General features: G+C 51.4%; 1 protein-coding gene across 1 annotated transcript in view; it reads left to right on the forward strand.

Moving 5' to 3' along the window:
- Window positions 1–11,580, forward strand: part of col7a1 (collagen, type VII, alpha 1) — a 71,646-nt gene that overhangs the window by 55,539 nt on the left and 4,527 nt on the right. The window contains exons 113-127 of the mRNA XM_066699554.1: window positions 274–309; window positions 422–502; window positions 682–735; window positions 4,714–4,767; window positions 5,288–5,350; window positions 5,471–5,533; window positions 5,729–5,845; window positions 6,099–6,176; window positions 6,501–6,554; window positions 6,724–6,772; window positions 7,232–7,356; window positions 8,666–8,837; window positions 10,011–10,127; window positions 10,455–10,520; window positions 11,180–11,356. Coding sequence (XP_066555651.1) covers window positions 274–309; window positions 422–502; window positions 682–735; window positions 4,714–4,767; window positions 5,288–5,350; window positions 5,471–5,533; window positions 5,729–5,845; window positions 6,099–6,176; window positions 6,501–6,554; window positions 6,724–6,772; window positions 7,232–7,356; window positions 8,666–8,837; window positions 10,011–10,127; window positions 10,455–10,520; window positions 11,180–11,356 — 1,306 coding nt within the window. The remainder of the gene's footprint in view (window positions 1–273; window positions 310–421; window positions 503–681; window positions 736–4,713; window positions 4,768–5,287; window positions 5,351–5,470; window positions 5,534–5,728; window positions 5,846–6,098; window positions 6,177–6,500; window positions 6,555–6,723; window positions 6,773–7,231; window positions 7,357–8,665; window positions 8,838–10,010; window positions 10,128–10,454; window positions 10,521–11,179; window positions 11,357–11,580) is intronic.

Below are 11,580 nucleotides of genomic sequence, written 5' to 3' on the forward strand. Positions count from 1 at the left end.
CAAATCCTTTGCAGTCAATGACTGCCTGAAGTCTGAACCCATAGACATCACCAGATGCTGGGTTTCTTCCCTGGTGATGCTCTGCCAGGCCTGCACTGCAGTGTCTTTAGTTCCTGCTTGTTCTTGGGGCGTTTTGCCTTCAGTTTTGCTTTCAGCAAGTGAAATGCTGCTCAATTGGATTCAGGTCAGAGGATTGATTTGGCCATTGCAGAACTCTTGCTGTGTGTTATTGTGTGTTGCCCTGTGTCGTTCTGAGCATGTCTCTCTCTCCAGGGCGAAGCTGGGCAGCCAGGGGTCCCAGGAGAGACGGTGAGACACAGTTTTACAGATCACTGACCTGTGACTCTCACAGCGTGTGTTTCTCCAGACACACACACTGACTGCCTGCTTAACCTGTGAATTGTGAAACTGCTCTCTACAGGGAGAACCAGGGAAGGATGGGGTTCCGGGGCTGAGGGGCGAGAAGGGGGAGCCGGGCATCATGGGGCTGCGAGGAACCAAGGTCTGTGTGTGCATGTGTGCATGAGTGCAGGTGTGCGTGTGTGTTTTTGTCTGTCTGTAATTGTGTGTATATAGTATTTGTATGAATTTTAAAATCAATCTCTACTCTACCTGTCTGTGTTTAATGTGACTCGATGATGACCAACTGACTGACCCCCTGTCTGTGTGGCTGTGTTGCAGGGAGACCGGGGACCGAAGGGATCATGTGGGAGCGACGGGGCGAAGGGGGAGAAGGTGAGAGACATAACATAAGAAAGTTTATAAACGAGAGGAGGCCATTCGACCCATCGTACTTGTTTGATGTCCATCAATAATGTGTGTGTGTGTGTTAGTGCTCTGTGCTGTGTGTGTTAATGCTCTGTTAACGCTGTGTGGTGTGTGTGTTAGTGCTCTATGTTAACAGTGTGGTGTGTGTGTTAGTGCTCTGTGTTAACACTGTGTGGTGTGTGTGTGTTAGTGCTCTGTGTTAACAGTGTGGTGTGTGTGTAAGTGCTCTGTGTTAACACTGTGTGGTGTGTGTGTAAGTGCTCTGTTAACACTGTGTGGTGTGTGTGTAAGTGCTCTGTGTTAACGCTGTGTGGTGTGTGTGTTAGTGCTCTGTGTTAACGCTGTGTGGTGTGTGTGTTAGTGCTCTGTGTTAATGCTGTGTGGTGTGTGTGTTAGTGCTCTGTTAACACTGTGTGGTGTGTGTTAGTGCTCTGTGCTGTGTGTTAGTTCTCTGCTCTGTGTTAATGCTGTGTGGTGTGTGTGTTAGTGCTCTGTGCTCTGTGTTAACGCTGTGTGGTGTGTGTGTTAGTGCTCTGTGCTCTGTTAATGCTGTGTGGTGTGTGTGTTAGTGCTCTGTGTTAACGCTGTGTGGTGTGTGTGTGTTAGTGCTCTGTGTTAACGCTGTGTGGTGTGTGTGTTAGTGCTCTGTGTTAACAGTGTGGTGTGTGTGTAAGTGCTCTGTGTTAACGCTGTGTGGTGTGTGTGTTAGTGCTCTGTGTTAACACTGTGTGGTGTGTGTTAATGCTGTGTGGTGTGTGTGTTAGTGCTCTGTGTTAACGCTGTGTGGTGTGTGTGTTAGTGCTCTGTGTTAACACTGTGGTGTGTGTGTGTGTTAGTGCTCTGTGCTCTGTGTTAACGCTGTGTGGTGTGTGTGTTAGTGCTCTGTGCTCTGTTAATGCTGTGTGGTGTGTGTGTTAGTGCTCTGTGCTCTGTTAACGTTGTGTGGTGTGTGTGTTAGTGCTCTGTGTTAACACTGTGTGGTGTGTGTTAATGCTGTGTGGTGTGTGTGTTAGTGCTCTGTGTTAACGCTGTGTGGTGTGTGTGTTAGTGCTCTGTGTTAACGCTGTGTGGTGTGTGTGTTAGTGCTCTGTGTTAACACTGGTGTGTGTGTGTTAGTGCTCTGTGCTCTGTGTTAACGCTGTGTGGTGTGTGTGTTAGTGCTCTGTGCTCTGTTAATGCTGTGTGGTGTGTGTTAGTGCTCTGTGCTCTGTTAATGCTGTGTGGTGTGTGTGTTAGTGCTCTGTGTTAACGCTGTGTGGTGTGTGTGTTAGTGCTCTGTGTTAACGCTGTGTGGTGTGTGTGTTAGTGCTCTGTGTTAACGCTGTGTGGTGTGTGTGTTAGTGCTCTGTGCTCTGTTAATGCTGTGTGGTGTGTGTGTTAGTGCTCTGTGTTAACGCTGTGTGGTGTGTGTGTTAGTGCTCTGTGTTAACGCTGTGTGGTGTGTGTGTTAGTGCTCTGTGCTCTGTGTTAACGCTGTGTGGTGTGTGTGTTAGTGCTCTGTTAACGCTGTGTGGTGTGTGTGTTAGTGCTCTGTGCTCTGTTAACACTGTGTGGTGTGTGTGTTAGTGCTCTATGCTGTGTGTGTTAATGCTCTGTTAACGCTCTGTGGTGTGTGTGTTAGTGCTCTGTGCTCTGTTAACACTGTGTGGTGTGTGTGTTAGTGCTCTATGCTGTGTGTGTTAGTGCTCTGTGTTAATGCTGTGTGGTGTGTGTGTTAGTGCTCTGTGTTAACGCTGTGTGGTGTGTGTGTTAGTGCTCTGTGTTAACGCTGTGTGGTGTGTGTGTTAGTGCTCTGTGTTAACGCTGTGTGGTGTTTGTTAATGCTGTGTGGTGTGTGTGTTAGTGCTCTGTGTTAACACTGTGTGGTGTGTGTTAGTGCTCTGTGCTGTGTGTGTTAGTGCTCTGTGCTCTGTGTTAACGCTGTGTGGTGTGTGTGTTAGTGCTCTGTGCTCTGTTAATGCTGTGTGGTGTGTGTGTTAGTGCTCAGTGTTAACGCTGTGTGGTGTGTGTGTTAGTGCTCTGTGTTAACGCTGTGTGGTGTGTGTGTGTTAGTGCTCTGTGTTAACAGTGTGGTGTGTGTGTAAGTGCTCTGTGTTAACGCTGTGTGGTGTGTGTGTTAGTGCTCTGTGTTAACACTGTGTGGTGTGTGTGTTAGTGCTCTGTGCTGTGTGTGTTAGTTCTCTGCTCTGTGTTAATGCTGTGTGGTGTGTTTGTTAGTGCTCTGTGCTCTGTATTAACGCTGTGTGGTGTGTGTGTGTGTGTTAGTGCTCTGTGCTGTGTGTGTTAATGCTCTGTTAACGCTGTGTGGTGTGTGTGTTAGTGCTCTGTGTTAACGCTGTGTGGTGTGTGTGTTAGTGCTCTGTGCTCTGTGTTAACGCTGTGTGGTGTGTGTGTTAGTGCTCTGTGCTGTGTGTGTTAGTGCTCAGTGTTAACGCTGTGTGGTGTGTGTGTTAGTGCTCTGTGTTAACAGTGTGGTGTGTGTGTAAGTGCTCTGTGTTAACGCTGTGTGGTGTGTGTGTTAGTGCTCTGTGCTCTGTGTTAACGCTGTGTGGTGTGTGTGTTAGTGCTCTGTGATGTGTGTGTTAGTGCTCTGTGCTCAGTGTTAACGCTGTGTGGTGTGTGTTAGTGCTCTGTGTTAACGCTGTGTGGTGTGTGTGTTAGTGCTCTGTGTTAACAGTGTGGTGTGTGTGTAAGTGCTCTGTGTTAACACTGTGTGGTGTGTGTGTTAGTGCTCTGTGCTCTGTGTTAATGCTGTGTGGTGTGTGTGTAAGTGCTCTGTGTTAATGCTGTGTGGTGTGTGTGTTAGTGCTCTGTGTTTCGCTGTGTGGTGTGTGTGTTAGTGCTCTGTGTTAACACTGTGTGGTGTGTGTGTTAGTGCTCTGTGCTCTGTGTTAACGCTGTGTGGTGTGTGTGTTAGTGCTCTGTGCTCTGTGTTAACGCTGTGTGGTGTGTGTGTTAGTGCTCTGTGTTAACGCTGTGTGGTGTGTGTGTTAGTGCTCTATGCTCTGTGTTAACGCTGTGTGGTGTGTGTGTTAGTGCTCTGTGTTAACACTGTGGTGTGTGTGTTAGTGCTCTGTGCTCTGTGTTAACGCTGTGTGGTGTGTGTGTTAGTGCTCTGTGCTCTGTGTTAACGCTGTGTGGTGTGTGTGTTAGTGCTCTGTGTTAACGCTGTGTGGTGTGTGTGTTAGTGCTCTGTGTTAACGCTGTGTGGTGTGTGTGTTAGTGCTCTGTGTTAACGCTGTGTGGTGTGTGTGTTAGTGCTCTGTGCTGTGTGTGTTAGTTCTCTGCTCTGTGTTAATGCTGTGTGGTGTGTGTGTTAGTGCTCTGTGCTCTGTTAATGCTGTGTGGTGTGTGTGTTAGTGCTCTGTGTTAACGCTGTGTGGTGTGTGTGTGTTAGTGCTCTGTGTTAACGCTGTGTGGTGTGTGTGTTAGTGCTCTGTGTTAACAGTGTGGTGTGTGTGTAAGTGCTCTGTGTTAACGCTGTGTGGTGTGTGTGTTAGTGCTCTGTGATGTGTGTGTTAGTGCTCTGTGCTCAGTGTTAACGCTGTGTGGTGTGTGTTAGTGCTCTGTGTTAACGCTGTGTGGTGTGTGTGTTAGTGCTCTGTGTTAACAGTGTGGTGTGTGTGTAAGTGCTCTGTGTTAACACTGTGTGGTGTGTGTGTTAGTGCTCTGTGCTCTGTGTTAACGCTGTGTGGTGTGTGTGTTAGTGCTCTGTGCTCTGTGTTAACGCTGTGTGGTGTGTGTGTTAGTGCTCTGTGTTAACGCTGTGTGGTGTGTGTGTAAGTGCTCTGTGTTAACGCTGTGTGCTGTGTGTGTTAGTGCTTTGTGCTGTGTGTGTTAGTGCTCTGTGCTGTGTGTGTTAGTTCTCTGCTCTGTGTTAATGCTGTGTGGTGTGTGTGTTTGTGCTCTGTGCTGTGTTAACGCTGTGCTGTGTTCTCTCTCCAGGGAGATGCTGGTATTCCTGGGCGAAGTGGGCTGCCTGGCAGGAAGGGAGAGCAGGTAAGGGCTGAGGATCTCTCTTCCTCTCTTTTTGTCATCTTCCTATTACAGGGTGGGAGAGAGAGGGGCAAAGGGGGCCGTGATTGGTGTCCCCCTGTGTATCCGACCTGCAGGGCCCTGTTTTCAGGCAGCATGAGTCAGCCGTTCACGAGGGCCACAGTCATTAATTAAACTGATTAACGAGCTCGGGCTGGCGGGGCTGTGTAATTGCATTACAGTTGGGTCTGCTCAGGCTGTCATCACGGCCACACGGCATCCATCACAATGTAAACATCTCTAATAATAGGCATGTAATGAGTCTCGTTAAGCCTGTCAGAATATATATTTGAGTTTTTTTTTAAATTAAATTCAGTGTGTTTTCCTCTGTTTAACAGGGTGGTGTGTGGTGCAAAGTGTAAGCACCTCTACTGCGCTCTTGTGTGTGTAACTGACCCTCTGTCTGTCCGTGTCTCTCTGTCTCTGACTCTCTCTGTCTGTCCTTGTGTCCATCTGCATGTCTGTGTGTGTCTTCCTCACCCAGGGAGATCTGGGAGTCCCAGGAGTGGTGGGCGCACCTGGGAAAGAAGGTCTGATTGGTCCCAAGGTAAGAAAGTGGGGAGAGAGAGAGAGAGAGAGAGAGAGAATGTGTGTGCATGTGCGTGTGCGTGTGTGTGTGTGTATACAGAATCTGCGTGTCCCTGTTTAATCTGTCCTGTGTCTCCAGGGTGACCGGGGCTTTGACGGACTGCAGGGGCCCAAAGGAGCTCAGGGTGAAAAGGGAGAGAGGGTGAGTGACCCCGGACCTCCTCGCTGACCACTCCACACTCCTGCCATCACTGCCACTGTCCTTCCTCTTGTCCCTCTGTTCCACACTCTCCCCCTCTCATGAATGTGAACTTGATCTCTCCTTCCCCTTCCCTCACCCCTCTGTTCTGTCTCTCTATCTCCAGTCCTCTCATTCTCTCTCTCCCTCTCTCTGCAGGGCCCTCCTGGGGTCCCTGGTCCCCCCGGCCCCCCGGGGAACGATGGCCCACCAGGGATGACTGGCTCTCAGGGCCCAGGCGGCATCAGAGGACCAGAGGGGCTGCAGGGACAGAAGGTAATGTCACCTGCCCCCCCCGGGTGCGGTACTGCACTATTGCCCCACAGCACCTGTGTTCTGGGCTGACTGTTGTGTAGGTCCGTGTAGGTCATGCTTCACATATTCCTGCCCCCCTGCTGCTCAGGCCGCTGTTGTGGCGCTGCTCTGCACTGTGCTGATAGACAGCAGTGGCTCTGAGGACAGCTGTGTGTTGTCACTGTTGTGATCCAGGGGATCATGTTGTGTGACAGTGTTTCTCCTAACCCTGCAGGGGGAGCGCGGCCCCACAGGGCCCTCCACCATCGGCCCCCGAGGGGTCCCGGGCATCCCAGGGGAGAGAGGGGAGCCGGTGAGTCTGTGTATACATACTGTGCACAGTGTATACACAGTATACAAATACTGTACACACACATACTGTACAAACACACATACTGTACACACACACACTGTATACACACAGCACACACACACAGTATACACACTATAAAAAACTACACACTGTACACATACACTATAAAAAAACTACACACACTATACACATACTGTACACACATTCACACACACACTGTACACATACACTATAAAAAAAACTACACACACTGTACACTCACGGGGGTACAGACCCTGGCTGTGTGTGGGGGGGGCTCTGTGCTCACGGGTCTCTGTGTTGCAGGGGGAGCTCGGCCCCGATGGCATCAAGGGGGACAAAGGGAACCCAGGCATGACGGTGAGTTTGAGTAATCTGTGTGTACTTCTCTCTGTCTCTCTCTCCTTCTCTCTTTCTCCATCTTTCTCTCTCTCTCACGCCCTCTCTCTCTCTCTCTCCCTTCCTCTCTCTCTCGGCGTTCTCACAGTGAATGTGACTCTGGCGCTTTCTGCCCTCTCGTCTTTTCCAGGAGGATGAGATTCGCACATATGTCCGCTCTGAGATGAGCCAGCACTGTGGTGAGTGACACGCACACACGCACAGACACACAGACACACAGACACACGCACACACACACACACACAGAGACGCACAGACAGACACACACGCACACAGACACACACAAACACACACACACAAACACATGCGCACAGATACACACACAGACACACACAGAGACACACACACACAGACACACGCGCACACACACAGACACACACACAGACGCACGCACACACAGAGACACACAGAGACATACAGATGTAGGCAGACAACACCATCTTCAGACACCGATGTGCTCAGAAAGAGACAGACATACAGATGACAGATTTCTACTAGTGTCTAAAAACAGAGAAAGAAAACTCGGTTCTGTACACACACAGACAGACGCACTGCGAGTGTAGTCTGCAGTTGTGTTGTGTGTGATTTGTGTGTGATTTGTTGTAACGCTGTGCTTTTTTGGTTTGTTTGTGTTGCAGCCTGCGGGGGTAAGTACACACCATTACACAACTGCCTCTTCCATACAGCCTGTTTCCTGTGCAAAAGTGAGAATCAGTCAGCCCTGGTTAGCAAGGTCTGTCCAACAGTACTTGTATCTATTAGGTAATTTGTGTGTGTTTTGTTTATTTTTTATTTTTTTTATTTTTTTATTTATTGCTGCTCCTTCATCTCCTCCTGGAGACTGATCACTCCAGGCATGGTACACCGTTCTGTCCTCCTGCCCCTGTCGCAAGTTCGGCATCCCACTCTGACACCAGTGTAACACTGTGGGGCCTTTTAGTGATGCGGTAGGTCGATGCAGGGTGGCGTGGAAGAATAGGGTTCGAGTCCCCGGAAACCCCAAAGTGTTACAATACTGTGCATGTAGAATACAAGTCCCGCATCCTAGTTTTAATAACTTACGAGTGCAGGAAGGATACGCTGTGAGTGGCGAAGTGAAGGGGCTCAGAGAGCCCAGCTGAGCTGTGTGATCAGGGCTGTGTCTCCTTGTGCTTCAGGAGATTACAGGAGCAACCTGCAGATCTTTGATGCCCTGAGAGCAGAGACTGCGGTGTCAGAAAGTAATGCTCCTTCTCTCTGTTCCTCGCCTCCCTCTCCTTTTCCTTCTTCCCTGTGTCTACACACTTGAGCATATGAAATAACACTCTCTCACATACACACACACACACACACACACACACACACACACACAATCGCTTACATACACACAAGGGTAACATCATCCACACACTACAGTCAGTCCGAATGTTCTACACGTGTAATCTAAACACACCCACCCACACACAGCACTGTTACCATGGGTATCGCTCTTACTGACGCACTGTTGTCAGAGTGGGGTTTGTGTGGGTCGACAAGGGCGGGGGGCAGGGGCAGAAAGGGTGGGAGGGGGGCCAATTGGCATCTTCTTTTGGTTTGAGCTGGCCTGGTCACCCCTTTATTAAAAATGGATTCCCTCACTCTCTCCTTCACTCCGTCAGTCTCTCACTCGCTCTTTCCCTCCCTCTCGCTTTCTCAGTCCCTCATCCACTCCTTCCTTCAGTCTTTCTCTCTCCCTCTCTCCCTCCCTCAGTCTCAGTAGCTACATCCTGACAGAATCTCTTCCAGAAGTTTTCTTGAAGGATCCCAGGAAATCAGCTTCAGCTCATCATGACTGGGCAGTGTGATCCAGACCCCCCACTTCCCCAAGCACACCCCAGTGCTTGTGTAAAGAGGAGCCTCCTGTCGGTGCTGTTCTGTTGTTGTCCTCATTTTGCGTTGTTGTGTTCCAAATGCCACAACACAACCCTGGGGTCCAAAACACTCTTGTGACTCCTCTCCTCTCCTCTCCCCTCCTCTCCTCTCCCTGTGTTTTCATACACGTTGTGGTGTTGTCGTTGCATCTCATTTGTGGTGTTGTCTACTAACGATCTGAGTTTGTCTTGTTTTCTCCCCTGTGTCTCCCTTCCCCCCTCCATGTCCCCCTGTGCCTCCTCAATACCCCCCACCCCCCAGGTGGTGTCCCAGACTCCCCGTCTCGCTCTCCTGTCCAGTCCTATCGCACCCGGCCCATCCCTGTGCTGCAGCTCTCTCGATCGGGGGAGGAGGGTGAGTCTGTCTGCCTGTCTGTCCGTCCTTGTCCCTCCGTTTGCCTGCCTGTCCGTCTCTGTCCACCCATTTATTTGACATCCAATTAATTAATTAACAGTGCAATTAACCCATTTAATTGCCTTAATTAATTGTAGTATGGAACGGGCAATTAAGGAACTCGCACCACGTAGGAGACGCCTTTCGGCTGCAGCCCCCCCACCCCACCCCTCGCCATTCTGATCACAAACGCAGCCCCACCCACACAGGGTGCTTAAGACAAGGGTGCAGAGTATTATTCAACAACACACAAGACTCCCTCCCTCTCTCTCTGTCTCCCTTTTTCTCTCTCTCACCTCCATTTGCTGTTCTGCCCTGTTTTGATTTTTCCCACTGGTCAGACTCCCTGGGGTGGGCGGCTCTGGGTGGGCGATGGCTGACGCAGTGTTGCAGTAGCTGTGTTGAGGGTGACAAACAGGAAGTTGTTTTTTTGTTTTGGTGACAGTCAGGTATGGTGTATTAAAAGTGAGCAGCTCCCATATGGCAACTGTGTCAGATAACACCCCACCAGGGCCCCAAAGAGAAAGAGACAAACAAACACCCAGCATGAAGCAGAGAACACCCTCCGCGCAGCTTGGCTTTTAGTTGACACTGGGGGGCCAGACGCCCACAATCAAACCGAAACGCTGATGATTGAATTATATCTTGCACGGGAGCGCGAGTGCTGGGCTGGGCGTTGGGCAGACCAGAGCGAAATCCACATTGTGTGGCTTTTTTCCGGGTGGCTGCTCATTTTATTGAGGAGGGATGTGTGGCCTTTCCAATCTGCGGGATCTGTGTTGAGTGTGCTGTCCCCCGCCCTGCCCCCGGGCCAGCGAGAGTGTGGGGGTGTGGGGTGTGAGTGGGGGGTCTGCTGGTGTCCGGTCCTGCTCTGGCTTGTGTTGCTGTCTCAGTGGGAGGGGGGCCCATACTGCAGAGAGACGGGTCCAGTAACTGAGTTCTGTGATTCCCATTGGGCTCAGCCTGGCCCATCCTGTCCTGCTGCCCAGACACACTGACACACTGACTGACTGACCAGTACACGGACGGCCTCTCTGAGCCGTGGAGACTCTGCCTGACGGAGGGCCAGTGTGGGGCGGCAGGGCTGGCGATGGGGCGACGGGCTCTGACTCTCTGGCGCCCCCTGTGTTTCAGGCCGAGAGCTGCGCGTGGTGGTGAACACCAACGACCCCGACTACGAGCACGTGTACTCTGTGGAGAACTACGACGACCCCACTGAGGAGGAGATGTACCCCACCAGTTTCACTGAGGGTCAGCGCTGCCTGCCTGCCCGCCTGCCTGCGTGTGCACGACTGTCTGTCTGTCTCTATCGGTGTCTCTCTGTCTCCGTGTTTGTGTCACTGTCTCTCTGTCTCTCTCTGTCTCTGTGTCTACATGACTGTCTGTCTCTCTGTCTCTGCGTGTGGCTCCACATGTTTCACCGTTGTCTCACTGTGTCAGTGGTAGCATGTGTTTGTCCGTGTGTTGTAATGGAGCAGCAGTTGTGTGTGGTCACAGGAGCAGTGTGCGTTAATGAGATTTTGTGAGTGTTAATAATGTGTATGTGTCTGTATGTGTGTGTGTTTGTTGTCTGTTCAGGTGAGACCAGCACCACCACTGACCCTCAGGAGGCTGTGCGGCGCAGGCGGGCGCTGCCTGGCGCAGGTAACACCACCGGCACAACCAGGGTTAACCCCCCCCCACTCTCTCTGCATGCTGGGACCCCCCACACACTTACACACACACACGCATACATTCAAACACACACTCACACTCATTGACTCACTCTCACTCGCACACCCTCACAGTCCGCTCAGGGCTCTAGCAGGGGCTACAGAAAACCACCTGGGACACCAGGCAGGCCAGCAGGCTGTGGCAGGCGATCGCTGTGGCCGGGCAGGTGACGGGCTCTGTGTGTCGGGGGGCAGGTGTGCTAACTGGGCCTTGTTGTGTTGTTGTGTTGGCTTTGGGAGGTCGTTGTGGTGTTATATATGTTGCATGGCACAGTGTGGGTATAACTGGCCAAAGTGGTAGCTGCGCTGTGGACGCTCCCCAAAGAGACTCTGCATGAGGCCGGGGCGGGGATGCTGTAGTTGCTGCCATTGTACATGATGGTGTGTGTTGTCGATCCTGGGCTGTCTCCTGCATCATGGGAGGGGGTTGTGTGTGTTCGTGCGGTTCAGTCTGTAACTCCACTCGTCTCATTTTCACTTGTGCTTGCCGTCCAGTCCCTGTTTGTGAAGGGACAGCAGTGAGGCGGATTGATCTGAGGACTGGCTCCCCCACCTGTCACTCACCCCCTTCCCTCCTCTGTTTCCCCCCAGGAGACCCCTGCCACCTGCCCCTGGAGGAGGGCACCTGCTCCCGCTTCACCCTGCGCTGGTACCACAACCCCCGGGTGTCCGCCTGTCGGCCCTTCATCTACAGCGGCTGCGGGGGCAACGCCAACCGCTTCACCACCCAGGAGGAGTGCCAGCTGCAGTGCCAGGGCAGCCTGACGGGTAGGGTGACCGCCAGTGTCCCAGTGAGAGTTAGTTACACTCCCAGCTGCAGTGAGCAGCCTGACAGGTGACAGTGAGAGATAGTTACAATTAGAGCCCGGCCAATACAGGTTATTTGGGTCCGATACTGATAAATTTCCCGATTACCGATATATCTGCCAATATTAACTTTTTCTTTGTTAGCATGAAAAACAGTCATTTTCTATCACGGATCCCTCGCATCT

Source organism: Amia ocellicauda, chromosome 3 (genome assembly GCF_036373705.1).
Source record: "Amia ocellicauda isolate fAmiCal2 chromosome 3, fAmiCal2.hap1, whole genome shotgun sequence".
Lineage (NCBI taxonomy): Eukaryota > Metazoa > Chordata > Actinopteri > Amiiformes > Amiidae > Amia > Amia ocellicauda.